Below are 20,142 nucleotides of genomic sequence, written 5' to 3'. Positions count from 1 at the left end.
TTAATAAAGACTCGATAAATTAATTCATAATAAGTATAAAAAATAAATCATGAATTTTAATATTATAATTAAATTGATTGGTAATTCAGTGATAGAGTTTGAATAATTTTGTAACATATTCTCATTTTGTGAATAACTTAATTTTTTTTTTACCAAGAGATTTATAGAGAGTTGAAAAAACATCCTTTTGGTTCAGAATGTTTTATTTTTGCCGAGTTTTTCATGGGTATCAGTGAAGTTAATACTACCAATTAAAACCAAGAATACCTTTATCAAAAAAATAATAAAAAAACCTGTATAAATTATAATTAAATGAAAACAACATTTACATTCGGTTAATAGTATATTGAGCTTTGCTAATATAAACTTACCATCATTAATATTCAGATCAATTACTCATTTTTCAATAATATCGAATAAATAACTGTTGAAAATGATTTCAACCATCATTACTAGGTATCATAATTGTAATTATAATGTAGAGTCAGTCTCTGTTTAATGATGGCAAAATGTAACTTTATTCTTTATTATTTATAGGAGGAGAAGGGACGACGACAAGTGGGGGTTCGGGGCGGGAGTGGTCTTGGTAGTGAGACGCCCGTTAATCTAGTCAGTACCACGCCGACTGCGCGAGAAGCAACGCGTGGCGTTATGACCCGCCACCGTCAAATGCATAAACAGGACGTGCATGTGGATCGGATTAAGTCTGATGATTCTGCTGAGATTAATGATGACAATTTGAAGCACATGGAGCAACAGATCAAAGCATGTGATCAGAGTCGAACTAACTTTAATGGAGGCATTATTCTTGGTGTTAATGCTGGTGGAGTTATATGTCCTGATGTGATGCTGGATAATAACGAAGCCAAACTTTATAAACAAGGAACTGGAGATTATTTGAAACAAAGTGATGGTCAAAATAAATTAAACGACAAATCAGTGACTAAAATGGATAAATTGAAAGGTGAATCTGATGGTAAAGCAGGGGAAAAAAGTCGATTAGGACGAGAACAATTGCACAAACATGAGGGATCGAAATCGAAAAGCAATCACGAGCCTGCAGTTATTAGCCACGTGGGCTATAAGGTCGACAATCTCAAGTATTACGGTGAGCTCAAGGGATTTAAGTCTTATGGAGCTATCGATAAGCCGCCCGCTTTAACACATGAGAAGACACATCAATATGAGTCGTCTGAGAAAGTTATCTATCCTAGTAATCATGACAAAAATCATCCGCGTTCAGCACAAGGTCATTGCTCTGCTAAGTCTGTTGATAAAAGTGAAAGAGTTCATAGTGATAAATATGGTGATCATTATTATCATCGTTATGGTTATCCAAAGTCATTAAATGTCCTGCCAATGTTTCAAGAGACTAAATATTCGTATGCAGTTAAAGGTACACCTGGAACACCATCTCAAGCGAGTGCTGCTGCGGCCTTCTTCGCACGGTAAGTTATTATTTTTATCAGATGCATGGCTCATTACCTACAACTCTGAAATGATAACGTCCAAATTGACAACGAGACTGATTATGTCTAATCTTTATAATTTTTTTATTCAAGTCTATTAAGCAGATTAATAGGACGTAGTTGTAAGTTGGTTGAAGTTAATGGGTGAGAGGGAAAGAAATAAATTATTACAGTAAGAGAAGAGAAAACAGAATGCAATGAAGGAAAGAATATCAAAGAGAATTTTGTGTAGTCGTTTTCGCCTCGAGGTTTTAGAATTTATAATTCTGCCTCTTAAAATTTAAGGGTAGGTGGAGTAGAGAGAAAGGTAAAGAGGGTCTTACCTTAACATCGTGTTGAGTTGCAATCCTTTCGTCATGATCGTACTAATCGATAAGCGCCTGCAGACTCCTTTCCTGTCTAGTAATACTGCCCAGCCCGGTCATGTTGACTGACCAAAACGATCAAATTTCGGGATTACAGGTGTTTCTTTTCCCCCTTTAGGGAGCTTCTTTTATTTCGTTTTACATAGCAAGTATGTAAGAGTGTATATATATCCTCCTTTCATCATACACTCATCCTCAGAATTAACTGCGTGACTTTTTTATGTCTATCATATTATTACTAATTACTGTAATAAAAATATCCTTTACTCTTTTTTGCGTATATAAAGATTTTTCATATTAACTGATGAGCACTTTATTTTATTATTTTTTAAAAAAATTTTTTTTTAATCCCACATTGGAAATTTTTTTAAGCTTTATTTATGAGCTGGTTTAGTCATAATGTATTTTATAAAGTTCATTAATTACTTATCAAAAACAACATATTAACTTTAATAATTAAGTATTTTTCTACAAACCATAATTCAAGAATAACCATGATCATTTATTTATTAAAATATGTTTTGGGATTTATTTTGAATTGAGAGACACAAAATATACAATATTTTATTAAAGTGTTCCCTTATTGAGGTAATTATTATTTTTAAAATTTGTTCAAATGAATAAATTGCAAATATTTGAGTTATATTAACAATGGCTTATAAATGATTGAATATTATATTTTATAAAAGCATTCAATTAATTTAATTGGAACATTGTTCATAATCGAAAATTTATTTATTGAGATTTATTTTATTATTTGATTTAATAAGCTAAAATCAATTAAATAATTTTTTTAGTTAATTATGTTTATTATTTTATGCAAAATTAATGACAAAAAAAGTGAAATAGTTTTTATCATCATTTAACAACTATGAGAAAAAGAAAAAAGAATTAAATTAAATTAGAACTACGAGATGAAATGCAGCTGAACAAAGAGACTTCTTTTGATTCCAAATAATGCTGTAAAGTTTCATAATTTATTCACTAGCCGGATCTACCAGTCTAATCATTCAAAGTGAATAGAATATTTAGGTATTTACTTTAATAATAGACTTTTAGCTTATGAGATGAAAGCAATGATAAAAAAAATTAAAAAATTAATGAAATAATATAAAGCAATATTTATTACTAATAAAAAAAATTCACCAATTAACTTCTGAGTTATATAAAAGTATCCAATAACATTTTATTGATGTAATTTAAAAAAGAAAACGAATTTTAAAGCAGACATCTCATTCATAATTCTTGTATAGTATCGTATATTAGAATAAGAATATTTTTTATTTCACACTTAAACTGCTGATGTAGATTTTTGAAAGCTCTTATATATAAGATATTGCAATGGAGTGTATACACCTCTAAAATATTATCTTTTATTTTAAAAATGTTTTGTGTCAGAACAAACACGCAGCGTGAATGGACTACATAAGCTTGAATAAATTGTGTTGCATTTATTCATTTAGACATCAGGCGCCGTTTAACAAGACGTCTTCCTGCACGTCTTCTTTATAATAATTCTTTTGTCAACACACAGGTATATTGAATTTTTAACACACCAAGTAATTTTCTATTCGTAGCTCTTTTGTTGTAAACTAAACGACTCGTCTACTAATAAAATTGATAAAAGTAAATTTCCGGTATTTAATCTTTCTGTAGATCGAAATCTTTCAAGTGTTCGCGAATAAAAAATACATATCAATAAACTAAATAGCTTTTTGATAGCTTAATAAAACATTGGACAAGCAGTCATTAGCTTTTATTATTTTTTATGACTTTTCATCAAGTAGATGGACACGAACTTCGTCCTAAAATGATTCAATGATAAAACAAAATGGTAGGAGGATTACGTAATAAATAAGCAAATAGTAAGATCCATTCGCTGAAAACAAAAAGTTAATTAGATACGAAAAAATATATTTTATTAGGGACGAATGTTATCTTTTCATTTATTCGTTATTTTTATGAAGATTAGCTATGGAAGTTAAACCAATAAAATATTACTTTGAATAGACTTTTTAATTTAATGATTCATATTTTTCTTTTATAGAACTTGCTAACGTGTTTTATTTGAATGATCCTAAAGGTAGCTTTTATTCTGTCGACAAATTTATTCGATCAGGAATAATTATTTGATGTAGATAATTTTTTATCACATTCATGAACATTAAATTAATGTTAACAGGTTCAAATGTTTTATTATTATTAAATCATTTATAAACTTATCGAATTTTTAACTTCAAAAATTAATATCAATAATTCAGTTTTGGTAAAAAATATATATTTTTTATATTGAAAAAAAATTTTTAATATTAAATAAACTATTGGATAGTTATAAAAATTAAATTGCTATGAAGTAGCAAAAAAAAAACTTCTATTTGATTTATTTTTCAAGCTTTAAACAATTTTTTTAACTTTATTTAATAAAGTTAGTGATCACTTGAAGTTAAAAACAATATTCAAAACAGAACTCTAATAATCAAATAAAGCCCTCGAAGTGTCTACTGACTTCTCTAAATTCAATAAAAAACATTTTGAAGAAGATATCAATCAACAAATGAAACACTTTTCGCCCTATCATGAAATGTATCTACGAGCCATTCAATTAATTTGCTATTGATTTATTGTTTTTTATCTCAGTATGAGTCAAATGAAGTATAGCTGAAATCACCAATGGATTATTCATAATATATAGCTGTATCAGACAACATAAATAAGAGTTACAATCCTCGAAAAAGCCATTCGCTCATTTCTTCTTTGAATACTCTGATGTATATACATATTTATAAATGAAGAAAACATATCGAGAGTATTTTCCTGCGGGAGTTGGTCCCTACGGTTTATATTATACTTCTAGAATCCTATTAGAGTTCGATTGATAGGGTGAGGGACCAACGTCAATCCCGATGCAATCGGGTGTATGTTTCCGCTTTAATATAATATATGAATGACATTTCTATGTGTATATAATCTTGGCATGTTAGAAATAGTCATAGCTTTATACTTTTTCCCAATAAAGTTAAATGATTTTATTCTTATTTATTATATCGTTAGTTTTATGGATTTCATGATAGATAATTTAATTTAATACCAACATAGTGATATTATCATCATATTACGCAAGTGCCATTATTTCTAATGGATATTCTGGTGCGTAAAATAATAAATAAATAATCAAGATAATTGCGAAAATGGAATATGACTGAGAGAAGTAGACGTGTAAATGGCTTGTAGGTCACCGAGGGTTTGAACTTTCTGTTCAACAGGTAGCGCTTCTCGGCACTCTTCCATGAAACCAGCCCTCTCTATTATATTCATATCATGTAAATGCGCCCTCGTATCTCACAAGTCCGTTCTCAAACTTTCCATCTTCTTGCTTTTAATACCTTTACCTCACGAAAATGAGAGACAAGACAACTCTTCATAACTTTGACAGACTTTATCATATGCGGGAATGTTTATGACACTTTTTCAAAATTGCTAATCTGTTTTATAACTTGTTTTCATTTATTTTATATTAATAAAAAATTATCTGATACCAATTGGTAATAATTTACAATTGATTTTTAATTAAAAAAAAATGATTATTAATTGTTTTTATTGATTATAAAAAAATAATAATAATACACAATATTTTTATTATGCTAATGATTAATAATTATAAAAATAACAATAATGCAGTAGCTTATTTAAAGGAGTAATGATGATAGAAAATAATTTCTATTTATTAATAAAAAAAATGTATTATATATTGAAACTTATTAAGTGAAGTTCACGAGGTTTTAACCTTTACTGCTATTAGAAAGATATACTATGCCTTAGATAAAAAATAATAAATAGATTTATTGACTATTAACAGATGTTTATTTCCAATAAGCTGTGCTTAATAGAAATTTCAATCTAATGAATTTATGATTATCAAATAAATTCATCCATTAGTGAATAACCCTGGTTAATAAATGTGGAATATGGAACACAATAATATTCAGTGCGCTTTTAACTCATAATAAAAATGATAAAAAACAATTAAACAATTTGAATAATTCATAAATTCAAAAAAAAAAAATTTTTTTTCATCCTTCAAAGTGGTAATAATTATTTGTTTTTATTGAATTTCTAAAAAATTATTGAATGATAACTGTGTAATTTACACGTAAGTCAGAAATTTATGTACAATTTCACCGTGAGAAGTTAGATGTAGATTACGATCCAATCGTGCAAATAACGACCAATAAAACTGTGAGAACTATGATCTTATTAAGAAAATATAATTTTAGAATTACAAAGTATATAAATTGGCGAGCTAAATTTTTAAAATCACAATCAATATCTTTCTAATAAATTTATTCTCAATTATAATCAAAAATATTATCTTCAGATATATTCTAATAAAATCTATTCTGTTCTAGATAAAATAATCACACGTTTAAAATTATATCAACATCACTCGATCAATTTCCAATAATACTTAAATTATCGATCTTATCGATTCTTTATCAATAAAAATATCTCTGCATTAATTTTCATACGTGTTATACTTTCAAGTACTATCTGATAAGTACTGAGATTTGATTAAGACACTTAATCGATTAAGAGCTTTGTAACGACTTTTCTTTTTTTAGTAGATATATCGTTGGACCCCATTGCGAGTTAAAAATATTGTAAACTCGATCTCTAATCTCTTTAGCTGTTCTTGAGAATTTTATTTTTGCCGATCAATCGATTGGTAAGACTTACAATTAGTCTTTTTGCTGTAATCATAGCGTTCAATGACGCAGAAAGATATTATCTCTGAGGCGGCTTGTGGATTAACCAGTTGAAGGCTGGTGCAATCGGTAATCAAGATTCTACTATGGCGATAATAAATATCGCTATGTCATTAAGTTATCCTGCATTTATCCGAGTTGTAACTGCATGTTCTCAAAATTACGTATACGCATCACGTACTAGTTGCAACAAAAAGTGAATCTTGAGTTTTTTTTTTCTGTCTCATTACACATCGATTGACCCCATTTCTCTAATGAGTTTACCTACCCCTGAGATTGCATGCTCAGCTGTCAGACTGCCATTGATACAATTATCAATCATTCTAAATTACAATAGAACTAAAATGATTCGGATTAATCTTGGGGGTTTGTCAGTCACTGTATTTGAGACTTCATAAATCATATGATACATGAAATAACAAACAGAAACTTTGGATCAAATGATTAGACTGATGATTGGTCTTCAAAGCGATTAATAGTTGTAAGTGTAAACGATTAGTACTTGTAGGAATCACCTGCATGCTAGGATCAAAAAAAATTCAGTCATTTATTTTTAGTTAAGAAAAATCGTGAGATTAATAAAACATTATTGAGTTGGAGAAGAGTATTTTTTCTCATTTAGAAAGGTTTAGAAATAGAAAATAAGATGATGGAGATAAATATTTGATTGCTACTGTAAATTGAAGTGTTTTATTTTAGAATATTTTGTAGATCATAGATTTGCAGTGATAAAAAAAATGTCTCAATAAGTAGAATAATGTTTTAAATAATTCTTAGTTTTTCTTATTTAGCTCTAGATAAATCTGAATCTGCTGTGTTCAATTACAGACTTTTTCCTAGACACAAGAACAATTTAAATTGCTACAAAAACAAATCTCGAATCTGTCGTAGCACTAGAGTATTTTCTTCCATGTCAGAAGTCTCCTATTAAATAACCTATTATGGTTTCTTCTCTTTGTTAGTCGTGTTTATGTAAATGCTGACAAAATACGTGATACTATATTCGAAATTTCTTGACATCACATATCAGGAATTTACAACTATTTAATTGCCATATAAATCTTTTTGATACCTTGTCTTTTAGATCACATTAAAAATACATTTATTATCTGAATACTTTTAATTTTTTATTCTGGTTTCCTTTAATAAAAATATTCCTAGAGATAGTTTTAACTCTTATTAACAAAAATCCCTTGCGTAACTGACTAAAGGATCGGGCAACAGTAAACAACAAATTAATTTAAAAAAAATAGTCGATCAAAAAGTTTCAAAAACAATCAATTGATTTCTTTTTTGATTAAATGAACATATTAATCATATATATTATTCCTAAAAGGTGTTTTTTCCTTGAAGGCTTAGATCTTTATAAATACATAACCAAAATCAATAACTTATATATCATTTTAAAGCTTATGTTCTCAGCTTTGGGCAAAAAATCTAAACAAAACTGTCATAGCCAGTATTTATTTTTTTTAATTATTTTATTTTTAAATTGTTTTCAAACAAACATATATAGCTGAAGCGTGCGAATAATTTTTAGAACATCAAGAACTTATACATTAACTTATTTTCAAATCATATTAACATATAATATTAAATCACAACATTGTACGAAATTTTTGCACAGGTCAGTTAGTTAATAAATAATGTTATTCATTAGAGATGAGATTGTAGACCTTTACCGATTTCCTTGAGAAAAGTTCCTACATCCAAACAGGTATTGAAAACAATAGCATTTGTGATATGAATAAAATACTATCTGCATCTAATTAAATTTATTTATTTTCGCATGAGTCGGTGCACGAGGACGAATGATGGTGGTAGCTTTTCTGTTTATGAATAAGTACAATAGATCCCCATTGATATTTGATGAATCGATCGTCCAGAATGTGAGTTAAGCAATAGTTTTCGTATGACAATTACGATGAATATGTATAGATACGCCAACGATTCCATTTCTATTGAATGCTTCGACCTATTGAAATTTATTTACTCGTAGCTAAATTAGCAGACGATTGCAATTCAGTATGAGCGTCGAGTCGAATACAATAAAAACGAAGTGACGTTTCATTTGAATAAAACGTTATTCTTGATAAAGTACTGTTACTTTAAAGATCTATTGTAATAAGCTCGAGTAAATAAAACTTAATCTTCATTCATTGAGTTTATATTGCAAGTAAAGGTCTTTGCATTTTTTAAGACTCGTTTATAAAAATAAATTAAGGCTATTCAGCTCTTTAATTATTGATGCCCATCTTCAATCAATATTATGAGCTTACAATAGATAGAAAAAAAAATATAGAATAATCGATATAAAAAGATGTAATAGGATTTTTATTTAATTAAATTGTCAAAGAGTTATTGAGCTTTTTTTTGTTGGGTTTATTGAAATAATAATCAAGTAATTAGGTTTGATCGTCATTTGTGTCAAAACAGGTTGACGATTGAAGAGCAATGTTTTATTTATTACTGGATTACTGGAAAAAAAGATTGACATTTAAGTAGAAGAAATTTTTAATAAATTTTTCAAACTAAATATTCATCACTTTTTTGCTTGCAGTTGACTGTAATTTATCGACAGGTTTTATGAAAACTGTTGACAGTACTTCAGGCGACACTGGATATTAAAATAAAAAGAAAGAGAATTTTTGTAATTTTCCTTTCTTTTTTGCTGGCTAGCAACTGATGTAGTCATTTATAGAGCTACCTCTATTTAGCTTCTTGATAGACACGTTGCCTCACTAATTGATGTGCTCACTTCAAAATTATAAGTTTTTTTCTTTAAGTTGTTATGAACATGATATCACGAAAATATTTCCTCTGTTCTACGACTGAAATCTATTTAAAAAAATTCATTTGCATAATTCTTATACTTTTTAATCATAAAAACAAGTCATTAATAATTTATTATTTATATTCAGTAATTATTATCTATAATTTTTTAACGCTAATTTATGTGAAGTTTGTAAAAATAATTTAATAAAAATAAAGATTGATTATTGATAATAATAATAATAATAAATTTTCATTACATGTTCATGGTTGAGCTTATGCAATTTACTTGCTAGTTAGATTATATTATTTTTTCTCCATCAACAAAAATTGATTAGTATTTTTCATGTCATAAAAAATAAAATACACTGTCTAAAAATGCATTATACAAACAAAAGAGTTGCATATTTAAATAATGTGTATTTGATTTTAGTAACTTAAATTCTTTTTCTATTGACTATTTAATTACCTCTAATAAATTTCCACAAATAGTCCAGTCAAGTTAGACCTGAAATGGCAATTTTTCAACCTCGGTCAAACTTGGCTGGAATATTTCTAGGTATGCTAGATTTAAGTAGGGATAGTTTTTAGGGGGTTGCGAATCCAGCATCAAGGTGAAAAGGGGGTAAAGTTGCTCTAAAATTCCTTTTTTAACGTTTTTAGCGAAAACTATAATAGATATTGAAAAATGTTTCAGACAAAAGTTGTTGAGAATGTGAAAATCTACAACTTTTATATAAAACATTTTTTTGCATCTATTGCAGTTTTCGCGAAAAATGCATTTAAAGTTCGGAATTTTTGAATTTGAAATTTTTTTTTATACTAAATTAAAAAATAATAAATTTAATAAAACGTCAATCATTCTTTTACATCTCACTCTAAAGTAATCATTACGATTGATATAATTAATTTATCGACAGCGGTGCATACAATTAACTGATTACATCATTTGCATCTACAGGTGTTGATAATTCAGTAGATAAACAAAAGTAGATTCCTGTAGCTTTATCGGCCGGGTTCAAGTCTATTTTTGCGAGGTAAATTTCGAGATGGCGCCATAGAAAGGGGTTGAATGTTTGAATGCGAAAAATCAATCGACACTCATTATTTTTTCATAGCCCCTAAAGAATTTTAACTGCTTATTTGTTCCAAAAAAAAAATCATATATGAATTATTCATAACAATACATGTAAGACAGCGGACCAAAAATAATCTATTATTTAAAAGGATGAGCAACGTGACTTGGCTGTTAGTGAACAAAAATATCTCAACTATTCAGTCTCATTAGAGTTAGGGTGCGCGTGAAAATGAGAGACAGATAATCCGGGCGAAATTTGCTCATTTCCAGTCTATTGCATAGAAGTCAAAGAACGATGAAAGAAGAAAGACATTGATAGACATTTCAAATTCATGTTCTTTATGATGAAATTTCTTCAACTAACATTTCAGTCTTGTTGATCATCATAAATACCAACTGATTTATATATCCTACAATAGCTGAATAATTATATTGATTTTCCTCTGTACAACTTTTAAAATTTATCAGCAGACCTCAATTTCAGGAATACTGACATTTTCATTTATTATCAAAAATATTTTTAATTTTTAATTCACAGAGAAAAGTTATAATTTTATTCTAAAAAATAAAATGTGCTGTAATTAATAACTTATGAGTCCGAGAAAAGATTATTTTAAAAAATAATTATTAATCTTTAATATATTTAAATGATTATTTAATAAAATCATCGATACTTTGAATAAATTTTTTTAATAATTGTGATCAAAGTATTTTATTGGAGAATTTTTTATGATGATTCAATGAATAATTCCATTTTTTCTTTAATATGGAGACTGATTACATTAATCTTTAGTTGTTTTATGATTTGCTGATATTGATTTTTCCTAGTCTATTTTTATATTTAAAGCTATTCAGATAAATTAACGTTGCATTCAACTTTAATATTGTTTAACAAAAAGCTGATTAGTCATTCTATATAATCGTATTTTCAATTTTTAACACTGCAAAGCTTGAATACTGAACAAAGAGCTGGGATAAAAAATTGACAGTACAAATAATTCACAGACGTGGTATTTTTGTTTATGTCCACTGACAGGCTGTCAGATTATCAAAGTGCAATGAGTCAATTTCATATCGCTGGTGTACAGCTGAAAGGGACTAATACAGAGAGCTCTTTCCCTTGCTCTTCTCTGTTATTCTGTCAGTAAATTATATTTTCATATTCTCAGGATTACATTTGTGATCCTAGAGATCAAGACACTAAAGGGTTTACTCCTACTGCCAGCTAATTGTTTCTGAAAGTCGTTATTGTCATGATAAATTAAATCTAAAAAAATAAAATACAAATAATTTTCTTAATAAATGAAAGTATACAGTTTTTCTTTTAATTAAAAGTTGAAAAAAATTTTTAATTAAATTTATTCAAAATTATTCAAAGTATTTTTAACTTCCAATTATCTGGTGGAATATGATAAAATAATTTTATCGATTATGTCTTCTTCAACGAAACGGAAATTCCTACGGATTTTATTAATCTTCATTTCTTCACTCTTTACATCCAAATATATATTAGCATATAAATTGGCACCTGCGAAAGCTCATAATTCTTCTTATCGTGTTATTACAAGCTTGATGATCTGTTCTTTGTCGAGATTATTTCCTGCTTGTGAGTGTAAAAATAGAAATAAGGATCAATATATCCTTACAATTATTATGTCAACATCTTTATAATAACTCATGTGTTTATATTCTACTCAGAACAATCGATCTTATATAAATCCCTGCATTTGCTATCACGTTTCTTACTTGTGTGTCATCTCAAGTTTTCCCTTCTTACCTTAAGGATAAGGAGGAAAGCACAGATTTTGAGACTATAGTTGCTAAACAAATCTAGAAAGATAAACGAACATAAGCTTTGTGAAAATGGACGTGGAATAGTAATGTTTGAAATTGTGACAGCAAATGTTTTTTCAATCAATAAGACGTTTTTCTTTTAAATCATCCAAATCTTCTAACAATAACAAATAGTATCAAAACTTTTCAATTGATTTTTTTCAACTAAAATCAAATAACTAAAAGGTTGGAATTTTTATTTATCAAAAATTTTGTAAATTTCTATTTAAGGTTAAATAATTTACGAAAAAAAACTATCCAATTTAAATATAAATTTTTTTTAAATGATTTGTAAATTTTTTTTTTGAGCTGATGGCCATGTATGCAAAAAGATTATTTTAATTATTCAAAAAAATTCCGAGAGAAAATTTTATTATTAATTTAATTAAATTCGAATAAACGTATCAGATTATTCAAAAGATAATCTCAACATTGAATCTTTTTAAAGTATTTTAAAATAAATATCTGGTATTTTGAACAACAAATAAAATGTAAACCTTTAGGTGTGATCATGAATTGAAGTGATAATATTATCTAGAATGAACAAACAAAAAAATATATTTTCATAACAAATATTGTCCAATGAATTTTCATTATGTGAGTTTTGCACATTGATATCCGACCACGAATAAAATGAAGTCACGGATGAATTTACATTCGACAGAGTGTTTTCGGTGAGCGTTGGAGGCTTGAAGAAAGTTGGAGTAAAGTTAGATGGGGCCTCATGGTTTATATCTACCAAGATACTCTAGAACTCATTTATATTCAAGTCATTCATTGCAATAGCAGTAGTATGCGACTCTTCTACCTGTTCGCAACAGTATAGAACCCTTTAATTATTCAAGCATTTGCTGGCAGACCTAGAGAGGATCAATTACCTTCGGATTTGTCCGCTGGCGGTCTCTTGATTTTCTTCTTACCGTTAAATCAGTCGTGGTATTTTAGAGTCAAACTTGTCGAGTTCATCGACATCGTTCTTAAAGAGGATAATGGTAATAGGAACAAACGTCGTGTCCATGAATTATTTCTGCAGCATCAAAAATCCGTCTGCGACTACGATCAATAGCTGATGAATAAGATGCTGCACCACTTCAAGAGGGTGTACTTACTAAATGAGCACAACAACAGATTCGTTTGAGCATACAAAACATTGAAGGTTAACCTCTTGGAGTCACTTGTCATGACGATGTCATTCTTGTCGTGTACTTGGAGTAGACAATGGGGGTGATATCACGAAATCGCATCCTGAAATGCATTGTATACCGGCGACCCTTACGACCAACGATTACCACGCACCACTTGTCTCTTTTTCAACCTCGTGAGAGAGACTTCTATTTTAAATCTAGTCTAAACTTTGATCTGTTATCATTATTTCTTTATTTAATTTAACGATATGTTGACTAACGAGTTCTCTATTAATTCAATTGTTTTCAAACATCTCTATTTTATTATCTCTGCATTTTTATCATTTCTTTTGATAGCACGTTCTCAAGTTTTTCAGAAGTAGTCTGGATTTTGAATTGTTTTTTTTTTTTTTAAATATCTTCTAGAAGAATATTTCGTATTAAATATTTGTGAAAAAATAAACGAATTGTTTAGAGATATATATATATTTTTTTAATATTTTTTGTTTGAAAAAAATGAATATTTATGTGAAACGACATTGAATATTTATTTTACCTTAAGAAAGTGTTTAAATGTGAACTAAAATTGATATTTCGTGTTTAAGCTGTTCAAATGAAGGCAAAAACAAGATAACGGTCTGACAGACGGCTATAAGAGGGTCAACGCAATTTTTTTTACACGTTATGAGGTAAAGGTTAATTGTATACAGAAATAATACTCTTATAACGACTATAAAAATATTAACTCGTTATTTAATATAAAAATTTTTTTTTAAAATATACAAATATAAATAAATATGAATTTTGCATTGAAAATAACTCCTTTCAACAAATATAGTCATCAATGAATACAAACAATAAACAAAAAAGTTTAATTTGTTCAATAACAAACACATTCGATTGTTTGAACAAATTCAATCAGCAGCACAAAAAATTCATTCTGGTCCATTAAAGTTGTTTTCCTAAGTAAAAAACAGTACACTGCTATATGATGTCATAAACTCATGTAAATAATAATCAAAAACATTCTGGGATGCACAATATTATGATATTATTACAAAGTGAACATAAATCATTGATGCACATGATAATTGTATTGTAGATTGAAGATTGTACACTTAAAGACTGCTTAGAAAATAAAATTTAAAAGTTCTTCTAGATGATGCACTATTTTTTGCTAATCTAATATAAACTGTCGTAGATACAACTAGATAATATACTGCTAATCTGCTCTCTAAAAATGAAACAGTGAAAAAAATGGAATAGACTGCAACATCAGTGAATATTCATTGATTTTGTAGGGTAAATTGAACCACTGATAGAATCAGTTGTATTATATTCACTAATTTTGCAGTATATTCCATTCTTTTCACTGTTTTATTTTTAGAGAGTAGGCAAATTCGAGTGTTTAGTAATAAAACACCTTAGTGTTTACAATGTTGAATACCATAAACAAACTATAGCATTTTGATAAACGACAAGAAGCGTTTAAAATTCTTTCACAAAATTGCAATAGTTTATTAATGACGTTCAACATTGTAAAAACTTGGAGTGTTTAGTTTTTAAACACTTAGATTTACAGTGTAATTATTATTATTGTTATTACAAGCATTTGTGAATGCCATAATCATGATCATCAAATAATGATTTTAAATCATTTAAAACTCATCAAACACCTATAAAAAAACATTAATACACATCTTCTCTACTTCTTTTAATGATGCAATAAAATAAATAAAGCCATAAACACGAATGAAAAGAAGTAATAAGTAAAAAAGAAAGAAGATGATATCTGCATATGGTGATAGCCCGACCACAAACGGCTCACATAGTGTTGCATAGATTAAAACAAGCTTCTTTTCCATGTGCTTGGAGAAAACACACGGGAAATCATAGCGATTCCCTGACGAGAAACATGTGGGGGAATGCCGGATGTAAAAAGTGGGGTTGAAAGTGCGAAAATACTTAGAAGAGGGTAGAAAATAGTAGTAGAGAAGCACATCTCGTGCTTTTTCGGCAACGTACTCGTCGGGGATCAGACGCACATTCCAAAGATCCAATCCCATGGCTCAGCGAGTTCTTGCTCGTCAGGAATACGATAATACTAGACCACTTCTCAAGCAGAACAGCATCATGACTTTCGATATTACCAGCTCACGAGTTTGGAATTTGCGTTGGGCTTTTATTATAGAGTTGGAATTACTTGAGGCTGTGTAATCCTCAACACCTTGCCTTTGTTTCTTCTTGAGTTGAAAGAGAACTTTTGCGTGATGCCAGCTAAACGTAATCCTCATCATCTTTTAAACTTTAATTAATTCAAACTGGAGTTTCATCACTGTCCCTTGATAACACTAATGAAGTAAATGAGTAAAGAAAGGAAATAAAGATATATATATACACCTCTTTTATTTATTTACTATTATTATTATTATTCGTGCAATTATTGCTGAGGAAGAAAATAAGAAAGATTAAGGAAGAGAGTGAAGCATAGATAAAATTACAATAATTTTTTTATTTTAATTAATTTTTCATCCAGTGAGAGCATTTAATATTTAATTAAATTTAGGAGGAAAATCTAGTCAAATTAATGTTCAGTTTGAATGAGCTTTTTAAGAGATGTTTAATTACATTTTACGAAGTAGAAAAAGACATTTAATATTTTCACATTTTTCTGCATGCAAAATTTATATTATACTTTGTTTTTATATCATAAATTTATTTCTAATAATATTGAGCAATTAATGACCATTTATTTCTGACTATATTAGGGAAATAAAACCAATATGAGGTTTTATAGTCTGAACTGGAAGTCTGCGATGATCTTCGTCATAAAAATGATTTCCTTCCTAATCGACTTTTGATAGAAGCACAAAGTTATTCAATGTCTTTACATTTAAAGCCCATTCAGGTATCTATAAATCGATACTTTTAATATTTAGATATTTCCCATCAATTCCTAAAACTTTACGACTCTGACTCAGAGATAGTCTTTTTAACGACCACTAAATACGTCGGTACATGCGAGTAGCAGTGAAAAGCTCCAAGTACTCCAACATTTCACGATAGCTATTTCAACTTGTGGTTATTGCACGATAAAGTCTTTATGAAATTTTGACTCTTCCATATTTCCATCAAATTTATTAATTTACAAAATGTAAAATAGAGCCATTAAATAAGTGAATACTTGGTCACATTTATTGGGTTTTATTTTATTTTTTCTTTTTTCGAAACTTGCATAATCCCCCTAAAATACAGACAATACAGCTTTTATAGTAACGATGAGATCAGTATCTTGGATATCTGCTTCTTTACATAGATTGCAATGTAACTAAATGCTATACGGCAATGCTAGTCGTAAAGTACTCCCCATTATTCTTAACCATAAAAGTAGAGCCTGGCTCAACTTTTAGTAGCTTAGGCCCCCCCTGTATGGGGTCAAACTCCCCCAGTCGTTATCATTTTACTAGCCTTAAATGTCCTCTCCCAAAAACTCAACTTCTCGAACCCTCTAGCGATTTGTGGGTCTCTTTCTGCTTGTCTTTCTCACGGACTCCACGCCCAATTCACGTTTTGTCTAGGTTGCCTGACTTTGTTACTCACTTTTTCGCTTAGTACTTCCTCTATGAGTTTAAAATTTGAACGGGTCGTTAAATCCAGTTCGTTAATTTCATGTGTAGAAGAGGAGAAGGAGAATGAAAAAAAAGTGAAACAATGTTATATGTTGGTATTTGTATATATACGAAACATGATTGTCGTGACAAGCATTCGAAAGACAAGAAAAAAAAAAGGGGGAAAAAAAATTCAGACCCTGAGAGTTAGACTTAACGACCACCTTATTCTCATACGTACTTAGATACGTATGTAGCGTGAGAAGTGACCGAGTAGGGAATGTTTTAGGGTGAGTAGAAATGTGGCCCTTGGTTTTTTCTGGATAATGCTCGCGAAATGGCCGCTTAGTATGATATACGTATCACTTACGTAGAGCGATAATGAAAAGATTTGCCGAAGCTTTATGACTTTTGCGCTCGCTTACAGTACAGGGATTTCATACCTTTCTCTCGTGTCTTTTATTTCTTTTTATCCTTCTTGTAGTATAGCACTTCCGCATCGCCCACTACCAAGTGTCTCTTTATTTTTTTTCTTCCCTTTGTTGTGTCTCGTTATACGTATGAGTATTTCACTTCAAAGTACGTCATATAAAATTCTTAGCTTTGTTACATACTGTCTCATTATCACTTGTACAGTCAATAAACAATAAAAAAAGTATAACAAGTTTTTTCCATTTGTACTTGCAAAGGGATATTTATTTTTTTGGGGGATTTCATGCATGCTTTTTGACTCTTGTTTTTTTTTTAATTAGCTGGTTTTTTTTTAGATAGATTAGCTTCTTTATTTCTTCTCTGTGTTGGTATGCAGTTACCTCTGACACTGAGTTAAAAAAAAGTTTTCTTTTCGTTCTATTTAATACAAATACAATTTTATATTGAAATATATATGCTTTTTTTCTTATTTTAATATCAACTTTTTTTGAAAACAAAGTTACTGGATGTCTAAAAGTAAGAATAATGTTTCCACTGATTATTATTTTGTAAAAAAATAATAATAATTACTTCTAGGACTTTTGAGTTATTTTCAAATTTAATAAATATTGTGATTTTTAAATGAGTTGAAAAAAAACATCTTTGATAAATTTTATTAGGGACTAGTATCTTGTGAATCGAGCTTAATAATAGAGTGTTTACACGGTAAATTTTGCAGGTTACTGGGATCATACCCACAACTTTTACCTTTCACTATCGATTACCCACAAAAAAAAGGATTTATTACTCTTTAATAAATCCGTATTTGTTCGGCCAAAACCTTTATTCAAAATACAAAAGCCAACTTCTTAATATCCAATAAATTTCTCTTCTATAAGATTAATTTTACAATCACTTTACCAATTTTTTTATCACGTTTCCTCATCCAGGAGGGGAGAAAAATTAATTACTTTTTCTCGTGAAGTGTCTTAGATTCGCAAACAATTTCCAGAAGAAATCTTTCTAAGCCTTTCTAAGCATTGTTTTGTCTAAAAGTAATAGATTATTTTTTCCTTCAATTTCTAAATAATTTATTTAAACAATATAATGTTGATTAAATAATTAAATTTATAAAGAAATTTTTATTAAAAATGAAGTAACTTTCACTTTGTTATTTCAGTGATGTAAAAAATCTATAAACATTTCTATTTATAAATTCATATTAAAAAGATGTTCATGCTCTTGTGTACTTCTAACGAACTTTGAGAAGGCCCTGGTAAATCTACTGGAGGGTTAAGTTGATCAAATAAGTATAAAGAGCATATACTGTATTAAAGTATGGGCGACCTGACGAAAATAAAGTAGAAGAGCTTATGCAATGCGACAAGCGGATGCGGCAAAGGTAGTCGGTAGTGAAGAGGGTAGACTTTTTGGGGATGCTTCAAGGATTGCCAACACATCGACAAAGGGCCGTTGAGTATTTTGCGCGCTCCGCGATTTTTCAACGAACCGTAATAAAGGACCATTCACGCGGAACTATATATGTATGGGAATACCCAACCAACATTATGGATCTTTCTGAATCTGTCACTGTAAAAGTTTACATTCGTTTATGAAAAATAGGTTTTGAGACTGATGTTTCGACATTTTTATCCATAAAATTTTTATTCGTCTGTTAATTTAATGCATTTTATTATCACGTTTGATAAAAGTTAATATTAATTGATTTAAAAAGTATTTTGTTTCATTTGTTTTAACATTAAATTCATAGAATTTTATCTCGAAGTTAATTTATTGGAAATGTTAAATTTAATGTATGATATGAAATATTTTAATATTCAATTTAAAAACTTTATTACGCGTTATAAAATGAATTTACATTTCGCTCAAGAATAGTACATGTCATACATAAAACATAAATAATGTCAAAGTATTATTTATATTTATTTTTATGATTTTAAAATTAATATTTTTATGTCAGATGTAATTTTTTTAATTAAAGTCTAATAAATGTCTCAGTATTTTTATTTTAATATTTTTTTCGTCATTTTATAGTTTTATATAACAACAAAAAATGTAATAAATTGACTCTCTCTTATTGCTGTGAAAAAAATAAATTTATTAACTGTTGACAGTTTTCTTTTCGTTAATAATAAAAGATATTTATTGTTAATAAATGATAGAAAAATATTTTAAAAAACAAAAGAATAGTTGATTAATGTAAAAATGTTTTTATTTCCTTTCTAATTTTGACAATTCATTCATCCCCTGAACGTTCTATATCCTCGACTATTTACCCTACTGGCAAAAAAATTTAAAAATTCAGAAAAAACTTTTTTTGTTCGATGCTTTCAGTCATTTTCTCTCTGCTTTTTTGATATTCAAAAAATTTTCAGTTGTACAAAAGCCTACAAGTTAATTTTCACATATACGTTCCATATAAATATTACCTCGGTACATTTTTTTTTTTTTGTAACGTTTACTTTTTATATGCGAATTTTTGTAAGAACTACGGTGGCCAGCTTTTAGCAGTACCTTCAAACGAAACTCGTGTACGAAGGTACTTTACTAGCCCACAAAAGTGCCTTTTTTGCCTTCATTTTTGACAGAAATGTTCGGTTATTCAATAATACTCACATGAGAAGTATTTAACAGAATTTTTTTTCGTTACTTCAGTCACGAAGTCAAAAAAAAAAAAAAATAATAACCAACAGTAGAA

At 28.6% G+C, this 20,142-nt stretch overlaps 1 protein-coding gene across 3 annotated transcripts in view; it reads left to right on the top strand.

Moving 5' to 3' along the window:
• The window catches only part of LOC118070952 (uncharacterized), a 171,906-nt gene that overhangs the window by 48,021 nt on the left and 103,743 nt on the right, over positions 1-20,142 (top strand). For all 3 annotated transcript variants that reach the window (XR_004690826.1, XM_035089850.1, XM_035089852.1), the window contains exon 5: positions 538-1,448. Coding sequence is in view for 2 of the 3 variants with exons in the window: in XM_035089850.1 (XP_034945741.1) it covers positions 538-1,448 (911 nt within the window). In the remaining variant the exon portion in view is untranslated. The remainder of the gene's footprint in view (positions 1-537; positions 1,449-20,142) is intronic.

Source organism: Chelonus insularis, unplaced genomic scaffold, assembly GCF_013357705.1.
Source record: "Chelonus insularis isolate UGA/USDA-ARS -01 unplaced genomic scaffold, ASM1335770v1 contig_70_pilon, whole genome shotgun sequence".
Classification (NCBI taxonomy): Eukaryota; Metazoa; Arthropoda; class Insecta; order Hymenoptera; family Braconidae; genus Chelonus; species Chelonus insularis.
Note: the sequence above shows the minus strand (reverse complement) of the source record. Positions and strands in the feature narration are given on the sequence as shown.